The 24,872-nt window shown below is 52.3% G+C and overlaps 1 protein-coding gene across 3 annotated transcripts; it reads left to right on the top strand.

The window, feature by feature from the left end:
• The first annotated feature begins 9,660 nt into the window (after nt 1-9,660).
• Nucleotides 9,661-24,462, top strand: ELMOD2 (ELMO domain containing 2). Of its 3 annotated transcripts, none has more exons than XM_055144867.1 (9): nt 9,661-9,792; nt 10,619-10,770; nt 12,536-12,564; nt 12,928-13,025; nt 13,884-14,013; nt 16,394-16,527; nt 19,062-19,130; nt 19,844-19,977; nt 21,110-24,462. In XM_055144867.1, exons 2-9 carry the CDS (start codon nt 10,629-10,631, stop codon nt 21,253-21,255), a joined length of 882 nt encoding a protein of 293 aa, XP_055000842.1. In that variant the 5' UTR covers nt 9,661-9,792; nt 10,619-10,628; the 3' UTR covers nt 21,256-24,462. The 3 variants fall into 3 exon arrangements, with proteins under 3 accessions (XP_055000842.1, XP_055000843.1, XP_055000844.1); XM_055144868.1 differs by having other exon boundaries at nt 9,692-9,787; XM_055144869.1 differs by lacking the exon at nt 9,661-9,792 and adding an exon at nt 9,802-10,360.
• Nucleotides 24,463-24,872: the final 410 nt, after the last annotated feature.

Raw genomic sequence — 24,872 nt, 5'->3', positions numbered from 1 at the left:
CTGAGCATGGCTGGATAGACCCCCCTTCCACCCCTAAATAAAAAAATGTTTGAGTCTGATTGTATATTAATCACTTGCATCACTTGTCATCCCATTTATCATTGATTTGCTCCAGCGGGCGCCAGTAATGTCTCCATTTGTCCCTGTTGTATGCTAGTGTAGCCTAATGGGATCTGCTTGATCCAGGAACAGGAAGAACCTCAAACCATTCAATCGGGGTTTTGATGAAGAAGTCTGACCATCTTGTAGGTGGGCGGCCACGCAGTCTTTTGACGTCCCATGGAATTCAGCCGGTTACAGCTCTAGTCCAGCAGTTGTCTCTGAATCATATTACGTGTCTGGCCCATCTGATTTTTGACGCCTTGGCTAATGAGACAGCATCCCTGATTCTTGACCAGCGATGGAGTTCGGAACTCTGAATTCCTTCTCTCACTTGAGTGAAACATGATACCCGAATAGCGATCTCATCCTGTTTGCGTAGGGCCCAGGTCTCTAAGGGTATGTTAGTGCAGGAAGAATGGTGGAGTCGAAAAGATATGTCCGTAGTCGGAGGTTCTCCGTCCTCTTAACAACTTCTTCAATGCTCTTGAAGGCGTTCCACACTGCTCTCTTTCTCTTGCGTAGTTCTGGCGCCAAGTCGTTCCTCATGTTGAGTTCTCGACCCAGGTACACATAGCTGCTGCATTCGGAGATGTTCGTTCTGTTGAGAGCAAAGGAACATCAGGGACTAGTTCATTTTTTCATGAGCATTGTTTTGGTGAGATTCAGCTGCAGTCCGACCTTTCCACATTCGCGGTCGAAGTCGGCCAGCATTTGTGCCGCTTGGCTAACGTTTGGTGATATTGGAACGATGTCATCAGCTAAAGTAAATGCTAAAGTAAAAAGTATACTAAAGTAAAAAGTATTTTCAGGGGCCAAGAGATGGCACAGCAGATAAGGCACTTGCCTCACCCAGCTGACCTGGGTTCCATCTCCAGAATCCCATATTGCCCTCTAAGCACTACCAGGAGTGACTCCTGAGCGTAGAGCAAGGAGAAAGCCTTGAGCACAATCAGCTGTGCACCCCCCCCACACACAAATTCTATCTTCAGAGTAATAAACTCTTTGATCAGTTCTTAAGAACTTTTAAGATTATTGTGTACCACAAAGGTTGACCCCGCCAAACAGACCCACTGCTCATCTATGAATCCAAGAACGGAAAAAATCAATGTAAAACCAATACTTTAATGTGATGTTATGTAAAAAGCCCTAGGTGTTGGTAAAGTATACCTTTTAGCTACATATCATCTGCCTGTTCCCCCAAGCACCGCCAGGAGTGACCCTTTTGTGCACTGAGACATTAGTTAGTACCTCTGATGCTTCCACTTAAGAGTCACCCCTTGGCTGGAAAGGTGACAATACTTTCCGTCCATCCCTGGGCCACTCACTGAGAGTGTCTGCTCCTAGTCCTCTTTCACTTTCAGCTCCCAAAGGCTGATCTCCCAGCTGAGACATCTATCTGGGTCCATTTCTATCTTTGCAACCACTGTAGTTTGAGGCTCGTACTGTTCCTGTGTGTGGCCAGGAGCTGGCGGTGACAGAGAGGTGGCAGGAGCACCCAGCACTCAGTGAGTCACACGGTGCTGCAACGAAGCCTGAGAGAGTTCTCTCTAAAAGAGAGAGGAAACGGAAGCAATCTTCTTTTTCAGGCAGGAGAAACAGCACAGCGGGTAAGCCTGGTGCACAGACAACCTGGGTTCAATGCCCAGCACTGCACTGACCCATGAGCACCACTAGGAGTCACTCCTGAGCACAGAGCCAGGATAGTTCCTCAGCACGCTGGGTGTGATCCAACACACCTCTTCCCAAAGAATTTTCTTTTTAGTTTAGTATGACGAGTAAAGAGAGGCTGCTAAAATCTCAGGCTGGGACAAATTGAGACGTTACTGGGCCCGCTCAAGAAGATCAACGATCTTTAGGGGGGAGACTCTCCAAACAATAATAGTGAGTTTTGTTGAAATATTGAATGCAATCAAAGTGAAAGTAAAGTGAAATTTATCAGTTACACAGGCAAGGGGGGCCTAGGGGTGGTGGGGAGGGCTAGGGATGTGGGGGGATGGGGTGGAGCTATACTGTGATTCTTGGTGGTGGAAAATGTGCACTGCTGAAGGGATGGGTGTTCGAGCATTGTATAACTGAGACTTAAACCTGAAAACTTTGTAACTTTCCACATGGTGACTCAATAAAAAAATTTTAAAAAAAGAAGATCAACGATCAACAGGATGACAGTGATACTGTGATACAATGCATAATATATTGTATATACTAAATACAATTTATTTATTTATTGGGCAATCCCCAGCCCGCCCAAGGGATGCAGAAAAATGTTATGTGTCCAGGCTCACTGTCAGGTGGAATATACAATTGGGCCATTTCCAACTGGGGCCACGGCACTGGCTGGCCTTCCCAGCACTGCTGTGGCCGAGAACTGGCAGGTTGTTTCTCTTCCATCGAGAGAGAAGACTGTGATATGCCCTTTCCCGGCTCAGTTATCCCAGGGTATTCTGCACACTTTGCTCAAAACTACAGAGCTGGGGAAAGAAACACCGATTTAACAGCACATTTGAAGATGTGTGGGAATTCAGTGGGAATACAGGAGGTGCCAACGGTCCATGCGTTCTGTATTTTATAACCCCCCCAGGCCACTCCGGACAGCGCTGCTTCTCAAACACAAGCCCTGATGGGCAGCAGTCAGCATGTCCTCTCTGCGACCCAGAGTTAGCGCACAGAATAAATTCTACCCAAGGAACCTGTGGGCAAGAAGGAGAGGCAGGCACAAGTTCTGTTTCTAATGTGAGAATTCCAGTTCCTCTTCCCTCAAATAACTCATTTCTTCATCCAAAGCAAACCCAGCAAGAAGGTCATAAAATTTAAACATCCTCATGACGTTTTCATTTAACCCATATTTTCTATTTTCTGAGGCACAAAGGGAGGAGGAGGAAGCCTCTCGAGGAAGAATCCAAGAGAACATCATTGTTCTTCTTGAAACTGCATGCTCCTGGTCCTGTAAATGACACATGGCCTTGGCTTGAGCATAGGGTTCAAAGGACAAAAGCCTGTAACACTGTGACCTGCCCACTAACAGTAAGTAATAGGGTGTTTCATTTTACATCATCCCCCTAGTCAACAATCCACTCCCACGTTCCCTGTAGTGCTATTGCATGATATAAAACCGAGGTGACACTGCAGTGCCCGTGTCTGTTGGGTGGCTGTGCTGAGCCGAGGTGCACACTCGGGTTATTTTAAGGCCCGTTTAGTTCCATTTTGTTTGTTTGTTGCTCCCAGGGTAACACTCAGCAGCGTTCTGGAGGCCACGCGGTACCAGGTGTGTGCTCCGGCCCTCTGGGCATCTCCCCAGCCAGGCTGAGTCCAATTTTGATCTAATAAAGTCAGGAAGCGTCCTGGGTCTTATTCGAATGACTGGGTCTTCAGACGCTGCTTCTACGACAAAGCAGAAACATCAGGGGCCATACTTGGTTGTGCTCAGGGATCACTCTTGGCAGTGTCTGGAAGACCAGAGTTGGCGCTGGGATTGGGGGTGAGAGGCACACCCAGCAGTGCTCAGGGCTTACTCATGGCTCTGTGCTCAGAGATCACTCCTGGCTGGGCTTGGGGGACCGTATGGGGTGCGGGGATGGAACCCAGCCAGCCGAGTGCAAGGCAAGAGCCCTACCTGCCGTACTAGGTAGGGCTCCAGCCCCAAGCGCCTTACCCCCTGCACAGTCTCTCTGCCCCTGGCTTTTTTAAAAAGCACTAAATTTCCACAGTAGACCACGGTGAGGGGCCACACAGCTCCAACACAGACATGAAACTTGGACCGGCCAGGGCAAGAACAGATTTGGTGGATTCTTACACAAAACCACTATTTCATTCCCAGAGTGGCACCAGTTTAGAGAAACCTTTTTTATTTTTAGTTTTGGGGCCACGCCTGGCTATTTTCAGGGCTCACTCCTGGAAGACTGGAGGAACCATATGAGATGCTGGGATGGAACCTGGGTCAGCTGCATGCGAGGCCCAAAGCCTTAACTCTGTACCATCCATCTGGCCCCGCCAATAAACCTGAGTGACGCACACCTACCATGGAGCCTTTTAGAGGACGTTGAAAAATTGTAGGGGTGGAGAGCATCTTTAACCAGTATCACCCTCTGCTCTTAGGGTTCCCTGGGTGACGGTCTCTTTGCAAAATGGATCATGTGTTTGGGGTGGCTAAGCTATGGATGACGCAATGTATCTGGGCTACCACAATGCAAGTCAGTCTCTGCGGGATCAATTTGGTAAACATGCAAAAAAAGGCCTTTTCTCCAGGGAGAGCAGTAACTGCTGAAACATCCATGCAGAAACATCGAAGACACAGTCCCTGCGCTGACAGCTGCTCTGGGGGTATGTTTCTTAACCAGTCATCCAGTGCTACTTAAGACATCTCTATCCCTTGTTACCCAGGCAGGTAGTTTGGGAGGAAGAAATGCTAAGATAGACCAAAAGTATACTTAAATGGGTTAGCAGCTTTGATATGAAGTCTGAAAGCAGGGGCCAGAGCGATAGCATAGCAGGTAGGGCGTTTGCCTTGCACGCGGCCGACCCGGGTTTGATCCTCGGCATCCCATATGGTCCCCCAAGCACCGCCAGGAGTGATTCCTGAGTTCAAAGCCAGGAGTAACCCCTGAGCCTCGCTGGGTGTGACCCCCCCCAAAAAAAAAAAGAAAGAAAGAAGTCTGAAAGCAGAAAATACATGGAAGAAATCATAGGTGGTACTGTCAGAGCTGTTGATCTCAGGAAAGCATTTGAAGACTTGATTCTGATAGTAAGAGGTTATGCAAAAAGGAAATGCAAAGTAATGGGATCGTATCAAAATTAAATCTTTATTACAGGGCTGGAGAGAGCACAGGCGAAGCGCTGCCTTGCATGTGTCTGCGGTGGACACAGCCCTGGTGGGAATTCCTGGTACCATACGAGGTCTCCTGAGCACCACCGGGAGCACTCCTGAGCACCAGAGCCAGCATGAGCCCTGAGCACTGCCAGGCGGCCTCCGAACAAAATCAAAACAAATTTTTTTAAAAATTACCCAAAGAAACTACTGTTAAAAGCACAGGGGCTGGAGTGATAGCACAGCAGGGCGTTTGCCTTGCACGCGGCTGACCCGGGTTCGATTCCCAGCATCCCATATGGGCCCCCGGGCACCACCAGGAGTAATTCCTGGGTGCAAAGCCAGGAGTAACCACTGAGCATTGCCGGGTGTGACCCAAAAAACAAAATAAAAAAAAAAAGCAAAAAGATAGCCTGCCAATTCGAAGATATTTGTACCGTATAGCCCGACAAGGGACTGATACCCAAAATATTTAAAGATCACACAGCTATTTTTGAAAAAACAATGATGAAGAATGTGAATCAATGTTTTTCCAGATAAATGTATATAGTTGGTGAACAGGCATATGAAAAAATACTCAACACCTGTAGAAAATCACACACCAGTCTCTGTGTGTGTGCTGGACCTATGTGAACCCAGCCCAGAGGTGACCCAGGAGACATTAAGTGCCCTTGACTTCTGCCCTCCTACTGATACCAGCTACCGTTCCGCAGTGGAAATAAAACGCAAGCCCTGGCTGGAATTTCGAATGTGCTTATAGTCACATTCACAAAGGTCAGAAGGCGCAAGTGAAAGTGATTGTTAGACAACCCTAATTTTGTTTTTCAACAAGTAATTAACATAAGGAATAATGGAACTGTTTTAATTTGTGTGTGTGTGTGTTTAGTTTTGGTACAAAGTACTGTAAATACTGTGTATATTTTACATTTACAGTGCATCTTACTTCTGCTTCCAAGTTTTACTAGTTTCAGCGAAGTGTTCTACGAAATCAAGAAAATTTTAAATTGTTTTTGAACAGCTGCAGTTTTTAAAATATAAACTTGAATTTGTATTCAAGTTGAAGAATCCTCAACTGTACTAATTACATTTTAAGTTCTCCAGGGTCTCTTGGCTAGGGGCTGCCATATTGGACAGTGAAGATTCATCACCAGCTGTAACGCTCATGAAGAAATTCAGCATCCCGGGCCTCATCCCTGATTCACAGGTGATTGGTACACACATTAAAATTTGAGAAGCACCAGCACCGACCTCTTAATTGCTTGATCCTTCTCATCACTGACTTCACCATGGTTCTCGTCTCTACCGCCGCCAGCTGCATTGTTATAATTGCACTTAATTGGTCTCTCACCTCCAATCCATTTAATCTTCCATTAATCTTTTCAAAGTCTTTAAGTGGTTCCCTCCATGTTTACTGAATAAGGTCCCAAGGAGTTGGTGCAGCAGGCCCCTGTGAGGTGCAGCCATGCCTCTTGGATTTATTTCAGAGCCTCAATACTGCCAGGAAGGGGACTGCAGAGAGAAGGAGGGCTCCTTCTCCAAGGCATCCTCACCACAGGCCACTCTCTGTGCTGCGACACAGGGAAAGCCAGATTCCTACTCTAAGTCGACTGACAGCCCAGCAGCCAGGAGCAAGGAGCAACGACGTCAACAAGGAGTGAGAACATCACTGTGAACAGGGAATGATTCTCGGAGGCCACAGGGCGGGGGAGGCAGAATCGAAGGATTCACCATCCACACGGCTGTCTCGAGCCCCTCACCCCTTTGCTTCCTAGCATGCCGCGGCCCTCACCGCTGCCTGAGTTAGCTAAGCATGTTCCTTGGCTTTTAGGAAGAGTTTTCCCAACTCACTTATTTTGTTTCACTGATTGCTCATTTAGTTAGTTTGCGGGGCCACACCGGGGGTCCTGAGGGGCTATTTCTAGCTCTGTGCTCAGGAGTGAGCCCTGGCGATGTCTGGAACCTGGTTGCCAGGATGCAAGGCTTTACCCACTGTGCTTTCTCTCTGGCCCCGCACACACTCGTATTAGAACCCCAGAGACAGTTGGGTTCCCGGCCCTGACCAGGGCAAGGAAGCGAACCCACTTCTCCAGTCTCTGGGCAGAGTCTCCCTGCCAGCGGGGGACCAGCACCATGTCCCCTGCTCGCACCGGCTCAGAGCACGGGACTTGAGCCACACTGGCCCAACGCGACTGGGCTCACGGGAGGCCGAGTCAGGACTAGGGCCATGCCACAGAGGATGGCGCCGGAGAGGTCCCTCCTGAGGCAGAGCCCGGCCGCTCACGCGTGTACTGTGGCTATGCAGACACCGCCCACGCCCACGGGAATCCGTCGAGGGGGGCAGCATCACAAAAATCATCACTGGAAGCCCAAGGCACGCCCAGAACTAGCAATGGGAACTTTTTGAGTACCAAAATCTCAAAGGTCGCCACCAGATGGCAGTGTGACATTTCCTCGGATTTCCTTGTGCACAGGGATCTCGATTTCCCATGAGATTCCACCCTGATGAACTCATCATGAATAATAATAGATCATGAGTTGAAAATGCACAGAATATACTTCACTTACCCGACACCGGACTTTAGCCTTGTCTACCTGAAAGGTGCTCTGAATCTCGTTAGAGCTGAGCAAAAAAAAAAAAAAATTCAAAGATATTACAAAGCCCGCACTATAATAAAGTTGTATAGCAGCCATACAAGAGGCGAAAAGATGGTGGCTGCCAGTGACAGACTGGGAGCTGCAGCCAATCGCCACTCACAAGACTCATAAGTAGAAACAAGTCACCAGGGACATTCTGTGTTCTAGAAAGCTCTTGAGTACAAGAAGAAGGTGGCATTCCAGGGTCCTCACAGCATACGGAGACCACTGTCCCCAAGACACTTCCCATGGCCTGTCATATTATTCTGTAGTGGGCCCCTATCCCCAGGTGGGGGATTCAGCTATTTCTGAAGGTGCAATAGATCCAGGGGCTCAAAATAATTTTTTGATACTACTGCTGTGTCAGGCTCTGATTCTTCCTTGTTTGCATCACCCATCCAGCCAGTGATATCTACAGCACTCACACCTCCCTGTGAGGAAGAAACTGTCAGAATGCTCACAATACCATCAAGATGATGAATCAATTTACTTTTGCCAATGATCGAGTCTAAATCCAGTCTCACCAAATTGTGGCTCTGAGCTGAAGAGTGAAATATCCGTGGGGAAGGACCACCCACATTATTTCCCAACCCTTCCTGGGTACAAGCAAGTGGTGCCTGATTTTGGACGCTGAGCTCAAGCAGACAGAATTAACCCAATCCGTCACTGGGTCTAGGCCACACCGCAAACTGGCTGACTCGTCTGTGGCTTCTGCCAAACTCTTGTTTAAATCAAGGCAATGCTTCAAAGCATGAGTGTGAAGTTATTTCCAAGGGGCTATTTCTCCTGGACTACTGAGAGAGGAAAAAGCAATAGTGGGGACGGGCGCCTCTCCCTGTGCTGGGCAGATGAGATTTTCCCGCGTCTCTCGGAATCTCACACCGCCAGCTTCCTCCCAAATGGAGGTCTGAACCATTCTCAGGCCTTCATCTCGTCCATCCAAATGAAACTACGAGGAAGGCATGCTTTGTCCCTGGGTTGGGGGTCACCACTGGTGGTGCTCAGGGGCCACTCTCTGCAGTGCTCGGGGCACCACTGACCATGCCGAGGACTGACTTGGGAATCAGCCACATGCAAGACAAGTTCCTTCACTGTTGTTTCTTGTTATTGGCCTTGCCTCCCCCACCCCATTTATTTAAAGTATGACTTTTGGAATATTATGTACAGCCTGGTGCCTAATAATAAAAATACATTAACTTAATGAAAATGGGTTTGAGGCTGACTTTAAAAATTGCATGCAGGTTTGAAGAGCTAGAACAGGGGTGAAGGCACATGCTCCTGTTCCAGGCACCACACAGGGTCCCCTGAGTCCCCCTGGGAGTGATCCCTGAATGTACAGCTGGAAAGGGTCCCTGATTACCCTTAGGAGTGGCCCCCAAACAAATGACAACAACAACGTCGTGTTCAGAAGCCAGAGAGATACGTACAGGGAGTTAAGGCACTATGTAGCCATCACGTTTAAATTCTGGGCGCCGCAGGACCCCCAGGACAAACAAAGCTGGGAGGTAGAAAAAAGACCATGCTCATACATTATTCTTTCAAAAGTTAAAACAATCAGTTATAGAATACACATTTGTGGGATGAACTGTCGTTTCTTGCTAACGGACATAATCCAGATTTCTTTTCTCAACATCCAGGACTCTCGTTGTCTGCCACGTCTTGGCTACAGGCGGGTCATCTCAGGTGACTCCCTCCTCCCCCTTTCCCCCCCAGTGTGCTCCGTTTCCGCCTCCGTAACGTGGAACTATGCATAACTGCTTCCCGGAATTCGTATTCAGTGCAAGCGCAAGCGCTTCCACAAAGCCACGCTCAAGGGAAGTTACAGAAGCATATACAGTGCTTCTTCCTCGCCGGGCGTCTAAGAGCCCTCGGGGGTCTGCTTCAAGGATTAGAAGTTCAAGGGTGGAAAAAAAAAAATTCTGAGATGCAGCGACCGGAATGACCAAGCTTCCGCCGTTGCCGGGGAAACCGTTTGGCGTCCCCCGAATCTGAGCATGCGCACTGGGGGGCGTGGGGGAAATTTCAGAGGCTCCTCCTCCCGGCGTTCGCCATTGGCGAAGCGCGGGCCAATGGGAAGCGGCCGTGGGGCGGGGCGGGGCGGGCCGTCCCGGGGCCGGCGGGACCCCGACTTCCGGGTCGCGGTGCTTGCAGGGAGAGCTCGGCGCGCCGCGTCGTTTCCGTTGCCGGCAGTTTGCAGTTGGGGAAACCGAGGCAGCGCCAGCTTTGCCCCCCCCTAGCTCTTCCGCTCCTGTGAGGTGGCCGCGGTTTCTTTCCCTCTCGCCCCGCGCCGCTTCGCTGCGGCTGCGCGCGCCCTCGAGCTGCCCCCGCCCCCGGCAGCGCCTCGGCGGGGCTTTGTGCGAGCCGGGGGTGGGGGGCGCGCTCGCGGCCGCGGGTCCCCGAGGTCGGGGGCCGCACGGACTGTCCCCCGCCCCCGCCGAGGGAGGCGGGAAGGACGCCTGGATCTGTTGCATTTTAAAAAATAATAATATAATAGTGATAATAACTCCCCCCTTTTGCATCTGCCCCACCCCGCTTCTTGCAGCCGCTGTAGTTTTTCGGGGGGCCCCGAAGGTTGCGGCTCGCTCCGGGGTGTCGCCGGTTTACCTCTCGCGAGTTTCCTCCGCCCTTCACCTGTTGCATGGGTCCCCGCGCCTCTCTGGGCCCTCTGTCACCCCCCCGCACCCGCACCTCGTCGTGCGTCCCGTGGAGGGGGTGCAGGCGGCACCAAATGAGCCCTGCCGCGCGGGGGCGGGGATCGAACCCGTGCTTCGCGGGGCCTTTGGGTTTCTCGAGCTGCTGAGCCTCAGAGAAAGAGCCAGTTAAGTAAGGCTAGCCGCGAGCCCGAACCCAAGAGAACCCAAGAGAGGACTGCCGAGTGCTTTTTGCAGTCAGTGCCTGGGCTTTTGAAAAAGCGCCAAAGCGACCCGGGGTGCAGGGTGGGACTGGCCTTCAAGGGGGCTTAGGGGGCTTAGGCGCCTGAGCACAGCCTACAGGACTGGGGATGATGAGTTGGCAAAACTGACTTTAATTCCCCCTCCCCCGCATCTGTGTAAGGTCACTAATTGTCATTTCCTTCTCCAGGAATAAAACAATGTTTTTTTCTTTGTGGGACTTCTTCTATGGGCACTTTTTCCGCTATTGGATGAAATGGCTCTTGCGGCAGATGACCGGGAAGTGCGAGCTGCAGCGGATTTTTGATGCGTATGTGGGGGCGCAGAGGACACAGAGGATAGGTAATGTGCTTTGGACACCGGTGCCTGGACGCGGGAAGCGTTTTCACCAGAATTAGTGTTTCCCTGCTGCCCTCACTCAGAGACCTGCAGTTGGGGCGGAGGGACCCCGCCAGGGACTGAAACTCAGTCTCGGGGTCTGCAGCATCCCGCTTGGAGTCCTCTGGCTCCAGATGGAGCTGATTCTGTAGGAGAGAAACTCCTGTTTCACTCCCCTGCCTTTGGCCCCCTGAAATGCCTGAAATGCGTAGTTTGTGCCTTCGATGGTAGTTGCAAGTTGTTTGGTACAGGAAAAAGAGAAGAAAATGCCTATCCTCCTTCAGCCCTTTCACATTTCACTCAAGTGGTGGGAAAGAGTGTCTGGGGTCAGCTTCCTGCTCTTGCCACCAGCCTCTCCGCCTCGTGGGTACCCATGGGAGGAGCGGAGTGGGGCGGGTGAACCCCCGCAGCGAGGTTCAGCCTCCGAGTCTGCCCTGTCCATTGTTCAACCTTGGGCTGTGCTGGCCGGGGGCAGTGGCGTGGACACGGGGCTTCACAGACCGCCGAGGAGCAGAGACTGTCACCGCGTCCCTCTCAGGGTCCCTCTTTCCCTGATGTCGGAATGAGGCTGGTTGCCGTATCTTGGTTTCGTAGATATTAAAACCGATTCACTCTCCAGTATGTCTTGTTGAACATATTTATTCTTTTATATTTTTATTTTTTCATGCTGGTTCTGATTGAACAGGGCTCCCCTCCTCAGATTCACCCGTTTTCAGGGTTTCACTGAAACTCGCTGTCGCGGGGAAGGTAGGCAAGTCAGACTGTAGCGGCATTATTTCTCCCTGGCCAGGGTAAGGAGGATGAGGGAGAGGCCACGGTCACGGCGTCAGGTGTCACTGCGACTAGCGTGCCTCGGCTCAGGGCCCTACCTAGTACCTGGGCGGTGGAGGACAGAGGGGCGTGACAGGAGGGAAGCAGGCAGAGGCGTGGGGCAACAGGGCGTCCTGCCCTCCTCTTCCCCGCCTCTGCGCCCCTTCCCTCTCACCTACTTCTCTTCCACCCTCTGATAGCTCAGGAGCAAAGTACCCTTGATAAGTACCCTTGTGGCGGCGCGCACAGCACGTTTGGGGTTTCCGGGCAGGCGTGCTGGACGACGGCACTTGTGACAGGTGCATTTGCTTAGGGGACTGTGCCCGGGGGCCCCTAAACGCTCTCAACCCTTTGATCTCTGCCCCTCGCCCCCATAAAAACTATTTTTCTAGTTGCCGAGAAAAGGGAGACTATACCTACATGTACTAGAAATAACTTTTTTCACTACCAGGAAAAAAATACCCATGTCATTCTTGAAGGAGAAAAGCAGACGGGAGAAGCTGTTTGGCTCTTTGCCTGGCTTGGGGGTGGGGGTGGGGGGATGACTAGGTCTGCGGGTTGGTCCTGCAGACCTGATTCCCCCCAACCCGAGCCGCAGGTCATGGGGGTCCCCTGATGAGTTCGGGTGCCCTGGCTGAGTTGCCGTGGCTAGCAGGCCTGTGGGGCTCTCACAGAAGCTTCTGGGTCTGGGCAGGTAGGCTCAGCCCGTTAGCATCCCGTTAGCAGTGCTGGGTTCCCATGTAGCGCTGAATCACCTCGTTCTCAATACCCTGCGAGTTTGACTGTGTTCCTGCCGCATCCAGATAGTATCTCCTGGAGCTGTAAATAACTGGCTTGGTGCTTTTACTAAATTGTTGATGGACTCACTCCCAACGAGCAGCCAAACGATGACGTTCTGCTGTTACTGTTTTTATTCCAGAAAATTCCTTGACGCACTCCAAGAGTAAGGTAAGGCCACAACGTGGAGGCGGTTGTCCGAGGAGCCGTAGTCGTTCTTTAGAAGAGGGTCTCCCGGGGCGGGAGCCGTGTTGGGGGCCGGGGCACTTGCCTCGTGTGCGGTTGGACCTGGGTGTGATCTCGGCACCATAGATGGTCTCCTGAGCACCGCCAGGCGTGCACCAACACAGGGACTGGGTGTTTCTGTCTGTTTCTGGGGCCCGAGGAGGCCAGATAACAGGGTGGGGGTTGCTCCTCTCTGTGCTTTCGGATTCTAATGGTTCGTGACTCGCGCCCGCTCAGCTTCCTTCTCCCCGTGGCTGGGTGCCCCCGACGGCCTGCTGCACTCACGTCCCGTCGCTCTCTCGCCCGCAGGTCCTGCGGGACGCCACGCAGGTCGTGGAGAGTGACGTGGACCAGTGTGTGGACGACATCATGAAGGAGAAGAACATCAGCCCCGAGAAGGACACCAGGTAATGCCGCCCCCGGGGCCCTCGGGGTGGGGGGAGAATCAGGCCACGGACCCCCCGGGCTCGGAAGGGCGGGTGCGAGTGTCAGCCCCAGAAAACCCGCCCAGTGCTCCTGTGCCTTGGGCCAGGAAACCAGCCCCGTGCTCCTGCCAGTCCTCCCTCCGGCCCTGGCCTTAAGCCACGTCCCATCCTGCGGGGGCTGCCTCCTGGCCCTCCCTCTTCCTGGCCCCCTCTGACGGACTCTCATGGACCCCCCGTTCCACGGAGAGGGGCTGCAGCTCGTCTGTTCTGCAGCAGCACGGGGTAAATCCTGGCAGGGCTCTCTATTCTGGCTCAGGAGAGGGGACCCCAGGGATCGTGGGGCCGGATGCTGTGCCTCGCCACTCGGGGGAGCGTGGAGGTGTAGGACAGGGGAGGGGAGAGTGGAGGGTGGCGGAGGTGAGGGCGGTGCTGGTGCGGGTGGGACCTGAGTAGGGAGACCCCGCAGAGACGCGTGCGGGAGCACTGGGCGCGGGCCGTGAGCTCTGGCTCCTTCCGGAGGGAACCAGTGCTCTCGCGTGTGTTTGGGAAAGCAGAGGGTCAGTTGGGGGGTCAGGCCTGGCGGGTCGGAGACAGATGCTGGGTTGTGACTGTCCAGCGGGCGGGTGGGGGAGGCATGGGAGAGGGTCAGGGCTGTGCTCACAGATGGGCATCTCGGGGAGAAGCCCCAGGACGTGCCGGCAGCAGCCTGGGGTGCACAAGAGCAGGACCCCGCACCCTTCCCTGGGGTCCCGGCCCCCTGAGCGCTGGGCCCTTGACCCCGAGCCGGGTGAGCCGACCAGTCAGGGCCGGCTCCAGCCTCTCGGCCTGCGTCGTCCGCAGCTTCCGCGTGTGCATGAGGGCCTGCTTGCTGCAGATCTCGGGGTACAGGCAGCTCTACCGGGACGTGGAGAGCGTGAGGAGGAAGCCCTACGACTCGGAGAACCAGCAGCACGAGAAGATGCTGCTGCGGGTAGGTCCAGGCGGGGGCGGGGGGAAGGGGCTGAGGAAGGCAGGGGTGTGTGTGGGGGGGAAGACTCTCCAGGCTCGTCCAACAGAAGCTCTTCACCGCAGAGAATTGTATTAAGTTGGTGAGACTCTAGTTCCCGATGTTTTATTTTTGTTTTCTAATATGCTTTATTAAAATGTATTCAAGAGTTTTTTTTCTTTTATTTTTTTTCTTTTTGGGTCACACCCGGCGATGCTCAGGGGTTCCTCCTGGCTCTGCACTCAGGAATTACTCCTGGCGGTGCTCAGGGGACCATATGGGATGCTGGGAATCGAACCCGGGTCAGCCGCATGCAAGGCAAACGCCCTACCCACTGTGCTATCGTTCCAGCCCCTCAAGAGATTTTTTTTTTTTTTATCTTTGGGCTTTTAATTGTGAAGTGAATTATATAGACCTGAGAGTGACAATTTCCAACCTCCCTGAAGCCCCCGAGCCTCAGTTTTCTACCACTTTTTCTGTCAGTCACTCATCGAAGTTAGGAGACTTTTACATTTCCTCTTCAGTTGAGGATGGGGTGGTCCCTCCTGGGATTATCTGGTCAAATCATTTGGGATTTATGGGATGTGAATGACCAAATAATACCATGTTGGATTTGGAAATGAAGAAGCGTGACTCAGGGGCAGAGCGATAGGACAGCAGGTCGGGCGTTTGCCTTGCACGTAGTCACCCCCGACTCCTACCCCCCCGCGTCCCATAGGGTCCCCGGAGCCCACCGGGAGTGATTTCTGAGCACAGAGCCAGGAGGAACCCCTGAGCACTGCCAGGCAAAACAAAAAAAGCCAAAAAAAAAAAAAAAAGAAAATACAGAATTGCCGAGCCAGGAGTCAGCCCTGAGCAGCTCGGGGTGTGGCCGGCCCCAAACAAAGGGAATCGGGCATCAGTCGTTTAGGCAGCGGACGGCAAAGCCATACATGCCCCCGGACCGGCTGCGCAGCCTCCTGCCTGCCCCCCACATTCCACTTGTTGGAAACCAAGTTGTTGTCACGGTGCATTATAGGAGTGGCCCGTGGGTGGGTTCAGGCGTGCCACCAGTCTTCCCCACTGACCCTCCCCAGAGGCCCCTTCCCTCGCTCAGCAGCGCCTGAGCTGGGGCTGAGCCACGGGGACACACGCCACACTCGCCGCAGCGTCATTGGCAGCCGGGCTCTGCGTGGTGGAAGCCCCGGAGTGACGGCTCTCGGTGCCTGTGTCACCCTGCGCCCTCCCGGAGCCCAGCTCTGCGGCCGCCCCAGGGGAGACGCTCCTTTACCACCAGGCAGTGTCACTTTCCTCTTTTAAAACCGGACGTTTGTGGGACCGTCAGTCAGCTCGGGGGGGTAAGGCACTGGTCTGGCACGCAGCCAGCCTGGGTTGGAGGCCGGGCAGCACACGTGCTTCCCCCAAGCACCCTTAGGGGTGACCCCTGAGCACAGAGCGAGGAGTAAGCCCTGAGCACCACCAGGTTCGGCCTCCAAACAAAACAAAACAAAACAAACCACCCAAACAAGTCCCCTGAAACTGTGTGAACTGGTGCTCGTGGCCTTGGAACACTGTCAGCATCGCCCCTTCCTGATCGCTCCCACCCCTGTCTGTGCCGCCTCTCACGGGGCCCGGCCCCGCCTCCCCGCACACCCCTGTGGGAGACAGTCTGAGCCGCGCCAGGGACGGGCTCCGCCTCTTCCTCTGGGAAGCGATGGGCTAGTTCCGGGCAGTGCGTGCTCTCTGGGGGCACAGGACAACGCAAATGAAGGATCACATGGTGGCAGCTCATCGTTCTAGATTCCTGTGACTTGCTTACCTCTCGAGAGCCCTCCTGTGACTCTGTCTTCTGCTTTGGAATATGTGGCCTTGTGTGTACACCGATATGGGAAGCTTTAGCATGTCTGGAATTATGCTACCTAAACTTGTATATATATGTGCATATATATAAGTATATATATATATACACACACATATATATTCTTTTTAACTAGACTGTCTCTCACATTTTTATTTTATTAATTTTTTTAAATTTTTTTTATTTTTTGGTTTTTGGGTTACACCCGGCGGTGCACAGGGGTTACTCCTGGCTCTGCACTCAGGAATTACCCCTGGCAGTGCTCAGGGGACCCTATGGGATGCTGGGAATTGAACCCGGGTCGGCCACGTGCAAGGCAAGCGCCCTACCCGCTCTGCTATTGCTCCAGCCCCTCTCACATTTTTAAAAAAGGGTAATTGTTTCCCAGTCTTTGTGGGGCCTGTGATTGGTTTCCAAGAAGTTGTTCGCCCGCCCGCCTTGGGCCGGCTAGCACCGCCCGCAGCGAGAAGGCAGTGTGCGGTCGGTCCCGAGGTCACTCCGGTGTTAACGTGGAGCGTGTCTGTACAGCTTTGGAAGCTGCTGATGCCAACGAAGCAGCTGCAGAGCCGGATCTCCAAGCAGTGGGCTGACATTGGCTTCCAGGGCGATGACCCCAAGACAGACTTCCGAGGCATGGGCGTGCTTGGACTCATCAATCTTGTGTAAGTGACAACAGCGGAAATATACTTCGTCCTCTTCTCGGACTGAGCGCACACGTGCTCCCTGTCTGGATCAGTTCTGGTAGGAAGTGGTTTGCTTTTACGCAGAATCCGAACTCGTATTAGAGGCAGGGCCCAGAGCTTCCGCTCGTGCTAGCAGGAAAACATCGGAACTCGATTGGAGTGTGTATGTTTTGCATGTGTGATTTGTTTGTGTGATTTCTCTGGGTGGGTGATTTGTTTGCATCAGTGACTTCTAGGGGTGTGTGATTTCTGTGTGATTTCTTTGCATGTATGTGATTTGTGTGCAGGTGTGATCTCTGTGTGTGTGTGTGTGTGTGATTTCTTTATGTACCTCTGTCTCTCCTCCACCTTCCTCTAATGCTGCTTAAGGAATTCTGTGTGTGCTCTTCTTCCTCTTCATCCCCTTATGCTCTCTCAGTTTTCCCTGTTGTTTTGGAGATACCATTTCAAAGTATTGAAAGATAAATATCTACCAGGGGCATTTGAGAGCCAGACGATGGCTGAACAGAGAAATTAGTTTGTTGAAGGATAGAACTGCATTTTTTTTTCCTCTTTGGGTATATACATGAACTTTTGGCATTCTGATGAACGCTTTGTATATCCCCCTCCCCTCATCATGATCATGATCATCATCATCATCCTGTTGATCGTCGAATTTCTCGAGCAGTCTCAGTAACGTCTCCATTCATCCTAGCCCTGAGATTTTAGAAGCCTCTCTCTACTTGTCCTTTCCAATGGTGCCGCATTGGAGGCTCTTTCAGGGTCAGGGGAATGAGACCCATCATTGTTACTGGTTTTGGCAAATGAATACGCCATGGGGAGTTTGCGAGGCTCTCCTATGCGGGCAGGAAACTCTTGGTAGTTTGCCAAGTTCTCCGAGAGGGAGAACTAGGCTATAAGATGTCGCTTCCAGGAGCTCGGTTTTAATTCTCTGGATGTTGGCTGTTGGTGGGATTACACGGTGCTGGGGGCAGTCCCTGGGTGTGACCGCCTAGCTACTGGAAAATGGGGAATCTGGACGGAAGAGGCCTAGTCCTGATCCGAGCAGGCTTAGAGGTTTCAGCCCCGGGTCCCACACACCTGGGTTCCTCAGCCAGTACCTTCATGCGTGAGGCTTGTCCAAATATTTGGAGAGGGGCCTTGAGCATGGCTGTGACTGGGCTCTGGAGGTCTTCGGCCGCAGAAGCTCTGCTCGGGGTGGGGAGGGAAACTGAAGCCCACCCCCTCCGAAGGACCCCGGGGAAGACAGCCAGGCGCGGGGGCAAGAGACTCTGCATTGCTCTCTTCTGGGAGCTTGGTTTTGTAGTCTCTGGATGTTGGCCGTTGGTGGGATTACACAGCGCCGGGGACAGTGTAGCTCTGAAAATACGCACAGGAAAACTATGTGCTTTATTTAAGGAGTTCTGTAAGGATTCCTTTCATGCGGGCTCCTGGGTCATGGACTTCTAAGTCAGCACCTTCCCCAGCACGTGCAGTGTTAGAGCCAGGGAAGGGAAAATCAGGTTGATTGTGTTAAAATGTCAAAGGGGCAGCAGGGTGCAGGGGCTTCTCTGGGGCTCCCGAGCCGTCTGAGCGTGCAGTGATTGTGTTCTCCGGCAGGGAGGGGCCTCGGAAGCCCCGTTTCCCTTTGACCCCTCGCTCTCTGCATGCATTTGTGCACGAGGGCACGGGCGTGCCCACCTCTCTATGCCACAAGGTAGTGAAAGTCGGACTCGGCTGCCGGCAGAGGCAGGGATGAAAACCAGGATAGTCACGTTCTGCGTTTCCATCTTGAAATCTAGCCCAGTAGAACAGAAAGTTGCTCCTGGCGTGCCACTGTGAAGCGGCCCTAGTGCTTTTCGGGTGCAGGCAGGAGATGCCGCTGCCCCCAGAGAGCCCGAAGGTCCTGGGGGCTGTCAAAGAGCCTGGACAGGCCCGGAGCAGTAGTGCAGAGGCCTCGCACACAGCTGACAGCTTCCGTCCCTGACACCGCAGACGTCCCCTGAGCCCTGCCAGGAACGGGCCCTGAACACAGAGCCAGGAGGAAGCCCTGAGCACAGCTGGGTGTGGCCCAAAAGCCAAAGGGAAAAAAAATCAGAGAAGTAGCTTTGGTATGAGCTGGAACCTGCAACCCACGTCTTTGTTCTGGCTGCTACTATCTCTAGGGCCATTATGGATTAGTGGCAAGTCCCCCAGGAGGGACGTTTTACCACAAAGGAAGGCCACTGACTGGACCATGCTGCTGGCAGTGACACAGCCAGGGCCCGGCAGAAAGCTCAGAGGAGAAGAATTCTAGATGGCTTCTGGTCGGTAGTAAAAAGTCTCTCGCTAGATCTCGAAAGTCTTGCCGAGCCCGTATCGTCTGCCCCAGAGCCCACAGCTTGGGGTTGGATGTTGCTCCGGAGCCCCCGGGAGCCCCGGGAAGGGGAGGAGGGGGGGTGTGCGACTTGGGGGAGGGGGGTTCATTCTGACAGCAGCTTCTTACGTTGCTTCCGGACAGCCTAATTTCATGGCTTCCCTTACATTTGTTTCAGGTACTTCAGTGAAAATTACACCAGAGAAGCTCATCATATTCTCTCCCGCTCCAGCCATCCCCAGCTGGGGTAAGCTGCCATATTAAAGGCCAGGCCAGCCCCTGGATTGAAGTTGATGCAATTATCTAAGGTTGAAAGTCTCGTGGGGTATTTTTTAAAATGATATTATTTTAATCAAAATTCATCTTAATTAGGAGCAAAGCCCGATGCGATCATGAAACCACTTTTGTGTGCATCTTAGTAATATTGTCAACAGGATATCTATAAAATGAAGATAAGAACCCTTATCGCTTCTTGCAGATAAATAGATTTGAAAATTAGAATAGAAGGTAGCTTTGATGTAGCAAAAGAAAAATGAGAAATAGCTTTAGAAACTGGGGTGAGATGCAAATTGAGGTCATGTTATTAGCTTTGTCATTTGTACATTCCAGTGACCTTGCAGGGGGTGGGGGCGAGTGGGGGGATGTCAGATGAGTGTATTTCAGAAACCAGTAAGCATAGGTAGGGTTTGGGTTTGTGTGTGTGTGTGTGTGTGTGTGTGTGTGTGTGTTTAAACTGATCCATGTATTCGTTTGCTCCGAGCCCTGCCTTTATGTCAGAGTCCATGTTCTCGAGCGAGTCTTCACTCGTTGACTCTGGCTTATTTCTCCAACCCAGGGCCAGGGTATTAACGTCGGTGCTGTTAGAAAGGCCCCGAGTCTCTTCCTAACTCCTTGCAGGACTGTCGCTGTGTTTGAGATGCTCTTTGGCTCTCGGCATAACTGCTCGTGTCTCTGACTTAGGTATTCTTATGCAATAGTTGGGATCAATCTCACGGAGATGGCTTACAGCTTGCTCAAGAGTGACGCGCTGAAGTGCCAGCTCTACAGCTTCGTCCCCGGCATGCCGACGATGGAGCACTTCCATCAGTTCTACTGTGAGTGTCAGTGGCACAAACCAACGTTCCTTTAGTAAAGTTCTGTTTTGTTTTGTTGGGAGAGGGGGGGGTCACACTTGACAGTGCTCTGGACTTGCTCCCAGCTCTGCATTCAGGGGTCACTCCTGGATTCAGGAGACCATGTGGGTGTCAGGGATCGAACCCAGGTCAGCCACGTGCAGGGTGAGTGCCCCACCCTCGGTACTCTCTCTCCCTCGCCCAAACCAGCATTTCATAGGGGATATTTAAGCCCTTTGCAAGCATGGCACACACAGCATTTGGTGCCTCTCAAGCATACAGCTTGTTCATGGCATTTTATGATTTGACGATCTTTGGAAAAACAGAAATCCTGGAAGAAGGGTCCCAAAGATAGTTTGGACTCCGTGTTCTGTATTCCATGATTCCTGAAATTCCATGGAAGTGTATTTTCTTGGTGTGCAAACTTAGGCTCTTCTTCAGAGTTTTTCTCTTCCCCCTTCCCACCAAAAGACAAATTATATGTCAAACACAGTCCGTGTGCAGGTGCTGTTAGTGTTCGGGTTTGTGTTGGGGACATGCCTGACCTGGGGCTTGGGGGACGGGTGGTGCCTGAGGTCGTCCTGGGCTGCGTGGGCAGGTCGGGCACCACTTGGGCCCCACATCTGGACTTCTGCTTGCAGATGTCTGCTCCGCCACTGGGTTTATATTTTTATCTTTTTATTTTTATTTATGAGTTTTGGGCAGTACCCTCGGTGCTCAGGGCTTCCTCCGGGCTCTGTGCTCAGGGATCACTCTTGGCGGGGCTCGGGGGACCTGACGCCAAGGACAGAACCCAGGTTGGTTGTGTGCAAGGCAAGTGCCCTCCCTGCTGTACTATCGCTTTGGCCCAGGTTTTATTTATTTATTTGCTCTTTTTGGGTCACACCCGGTGATGCTCAGGGGTCACTCCTGGCTCTGCACTCAGGAATTACTCCTGGCGGTGCTCAGGGGACCATATGGGATGCTGGGAATCGAACCCGGGTTGGTTGCATGCAAGGCAAATGCCCTCCCTGCTGTGCTATTGCTCCAGCCCCAGGTTTTATCTTTTTAATAAAAGGCAGTGTGGCTGTGATTGTGAATGAGCACTCTCTGTTTGCTTCTTCTGCCACTGCAGGTTACCTTGTCTATGAATTTGACAAGTTTTGGTTTGAAGAAAAACCAGAAAGCATTATGTTGTTCAACATGTACAGAGAGAAGTTCCACGAGAAGATTAAAGGACTCTTGCTGGACTGTAACGTATCGCTCACTATAAAAACATGAGCCGTCCACCGTAGCTTCCCTTTCTACCCCATTTTGCACACGCAGCAGAATTTATATGTTGTAATAGAAATTATCTGATCACTACACTCCTTATAGAATTAATTTCCTACAAAGATATTGCAGAAGTTCTATTTAAGAAAGCTAATGGACAATCAGTGTATGTTTACAGTTGTCTGTACACTGTATCTTCTCCTGCCCAAGACCCCTCTGTGGAGCCAGGTGCCCCCCAGTTAGAAACGCGGTACTTAGCCGGTTTAATGGAAGAGAGGAAATCAGGTACTTGCATTAAATTGGTTGATTAAAATGTGTCTAAACCCAGTTTCAGTTTGATGTGATGTAGCCACTGAGTTGGAGTCTTCCCAGAGCTCTTTCCGCACTTTGGCCTCGCGGGCTTGCTTTTCTCTCGTCTCGTCTGGTTTTGATTTCTCGTTTAATAGGCAGGGCGGTTGCGGCAGAGCGGAGGGGGTCCGTGTGGGATGTGATCATGAGTCAGACATCAGGGCAGGTGACTTGTGTTTTCAACGCCATCCTCTAAAACGCCCAGTGTTATTTCAATTTTTTTGGTTTTTAGTCCACACCCAGTGGTGCTCCAGGGTTACTCCTGGCTCTGTGCTCAAGAGTTACTCTCCGCAGACTTGGAGGAGCATACGGGATGCTGGGGATCGAACCTGGTCAGCCGTATGCAGGGTCCTACCTGCTGTGCTTATCACTCTGGCTTATCATTGTGGCTAAAAAATCACAGTGTTATTTTTAGGCTTAAAAGCCGTTTTCTCTTCTCCGGCGTTTGCCTGGATCCGGTGTAGACGAGTCCTGGCAGGTGTGCCCTGTGAGGCCTTTCTGTGAGCCGCCACTCCTGTGAGCAAGGGCAGATGTGCCAGTTCAGAACATCTCGCCGGTGTTGAGAGGACAGCCGCTGTCCGCGTCCAGCCGTCTCTGGGCGTCAGAAGAAATCACCGCGCTTGCTTGCTTTCGGTTTTCCGAAATCGCAGCTCCCCGGGGTCGGAGGCTGTGACTCGGCAGGTTTGTGCCTGCTTCTGTGGGTCACGCTCCAGAGCGTGTCCAGGTGCTGAGGGCTGGGCCCACCAGGTGGCCTCTAGGGGGCAGCCCGTGGGTTCGCAAGTCACCTGAGGATGAGATTGTGCATTTTGTGTTGCTTAATTCTCCTGGAAGCGCAGGAGGGCAGCCAGGGCCATCGGGAAGAGCAAGGAGAGAGTCGGAACAGAGCCGTTCCCGGGTGATGAGGCAGCGTCAGCAGGGAGCGGGGCGCGGCTGATGAGCCCCTTGACACCGCAGGAACCAGCCTCCACCGGACATCCTTTAACACGTGAAAATGGGCTCTTTTTTTTTTTGTTTCCATGTGACTATTGCAGGCCTTTCAGGACTCAGCTGTAGCTGAGAGATCAAAGTTAGAGAAGTACTTGTTTGTGTTGGAAAACTCTCTCCAGACTTACCCGAGAGGAACTAGTGAACAAGCAGACAGGCAGCCCACTGGGAAATAGTCGATGCAGGGTCCATAGCGCAGACCCTGTGCATTAATGCATCGTGAGTGCACGCATTGAAGTTCCTCTTTCCTAACAAGATACAAGTATTTTAAAAATCGCGTCTAGTTTAGTTTCCGAGTGTTGGTTTTGCGTCTCAGTAGTCCAGAAACCCAAAACTTGGTTTCGCACAGGGTGCGCCTGAGCCTTGGGAGTGTTTTAAGTGTTTTAACACTGGACTCAGTGTTTTAAGTGTTTCTAATGCTTCCTCCCCTTCCCGCTGTGAGGAATGGCAAACCCCTGACTGCGTGCTCACCACGAAGGGGCGCTGTGCCCACGGATGGCGGCGGGCAGCTGCTGGAGAGTCGTTGTGTCGTCTGCATTGTGCGCTGGAGAAACTTTGTGTTTGAATCTTCTGGCAACTGAGATCTTGAATGATTATTTTGTCAGTCCGCTCAAGAAAGGACCCTTGAAGTATGGGCTGGGGAAGCTTTCCATGTACACCTTTCCCCTTCTAAGGAGAAAAATTAACTCTTTATACTGTTAGATAATCCTCAGCAATTGGGCCTTCACATTCACCACGACTTGTCTGTTACAGATGATGTTTCAGTTTTGCTTTTAATAATCGTTAACCATTTCAGATAGTTCTACAGTGAATTGGTCAAAGGACCACTGACAGATTCTCAGGTGTGACTGGGCCGGAAGCCCATCGACATGTCACTCGTTGGTAACGAGAAGGTCCCATGAGCTGTTGTTCCCCTTCTCTGCTGGGACATTCATGCGAAGAAGCAGATAGCTGTATTTGCCTTCCCCCGTTTCTTGCTTTCAGCGTATGTGTCTCCGTACGTGATGTAGTTTTTCATGAACATTTAGACTCCTATATTTTTTCCTCTAATAATAAGATACCAAAGTAGTGCTTAGAAGTGCTAGAAGTAGCAGGAAGATCCTGTTTGTTTTTGTATCCCCAAAGTGACCCTGTGTTGCAGAGCGTTTGTGTCCGTGCCAGCGAGAGTCGAGGAAGGACGCGTCCTGTGCGGTCACCCCTGTGTGTCCTGTGGGGCGATCCGTGAACCCCGATGCCCCGCTCTGTGTGGAAGCACAGTGACGGAGTCAGAGAGCCTGGTGTCTCGCGGGCACCATCCTATTCCGCAAACCGTGCTCTTCTCGGCGGTGTTCGTCCCGTGTGTTCCTGTCCAGAGCACCCTGGGTTTGTCCGCATCCCGCCCGGGGACACCGCCGTCCTCCTCGTGCATCCTCAGTGTCCTGCTTTTTCACATTCGTTTCCCAGGCGGGTGGAAGGAAACCCCCCGGGGGAAGACCTAGCCCAGGAGAAGAGTGACTTGGGGTGTGAAGCCGCGCCGGAGCAGACACGATTCCACAGCGTCCTACCTGAGGGGCGGAGGCCTCGCCGGAGTTGTCCTTCTGGATTTGGTGTTGGGGGCCAAGGTGGTTCCGAGGATTGACGGTGCCCAGTTCAGAAGCGCCCCGGGGGGCCTCGCTCCCACAGGAGCCTTCGAGGGCTGGGAGGGAGCACGGAGAGCTGCTGCGCGTCTCTGTGTGTGTGACAGCAAGCAGCCTTCCTGGGGCGCGGGCCGCCTGCACCTTCGAGCTCCCCGTCTCCCTTGGGTGACGCAGTCGACTGCTTAGATCAGAGCAATAGTTGAAATGTGAAGTCTTCCGTGTTTGTCCAGAATGTGGTGAGCAAATAAAAAGCCTGTTGAGATGCTTATTCGCCTTCCTGTTCGTACGTTTGTTCTCGTCCCCTCCCATCCTGTTATCGGTCAAATATGGGCAAATAGTGCTTTTAATCTTTTCATCATGTTCCTAGAGAAATATTGGGAATACTCATTTCTGTGGGGTTTTTTCCTTGGGAGGGGGAGGTGGGCTTGAACCACATCTGGCACAGCTCAGGGGTCACTCCTGGTGGTGCCCAGGGGACCATACTCAGTGGCAGGGATTGAGCCGGGAACGGCTGCGTGTAAGGCCAGTGCCTTGATCCCATACTATTGCCCTGGCCCTATTTTGTGATTCATTTCTTAAAACCATTAGTGACCTGTTGAAGATATCACTGGGTAATTCGCTATAAGACCAGGAAAGAAACCATAATGCACCCCTTATTCTTTAGAGAGGAAGAAAAAT

The sequence above is a fragment of the Sorex araneus genome, chromosome 7 (genome assembly GCF_027595985.1).
Source record: "Sorex araneus isolate mSorAra2 chromosome 7, mSorAra2.pri, whole genome shotgun sequence".
In the NCBI taxonomy this organism is placed as follows: Eukaryota; Metazoa; Chordata; class Mammalia; order Eulipotyphla; family Soricidae; genus Sorex; species Sorex araneus.
The sequence above is the reverse complement of the archived record's forward strand: the minus strand, read 5'-3'. Positions and strand labels throughout refer to the sequence as shown.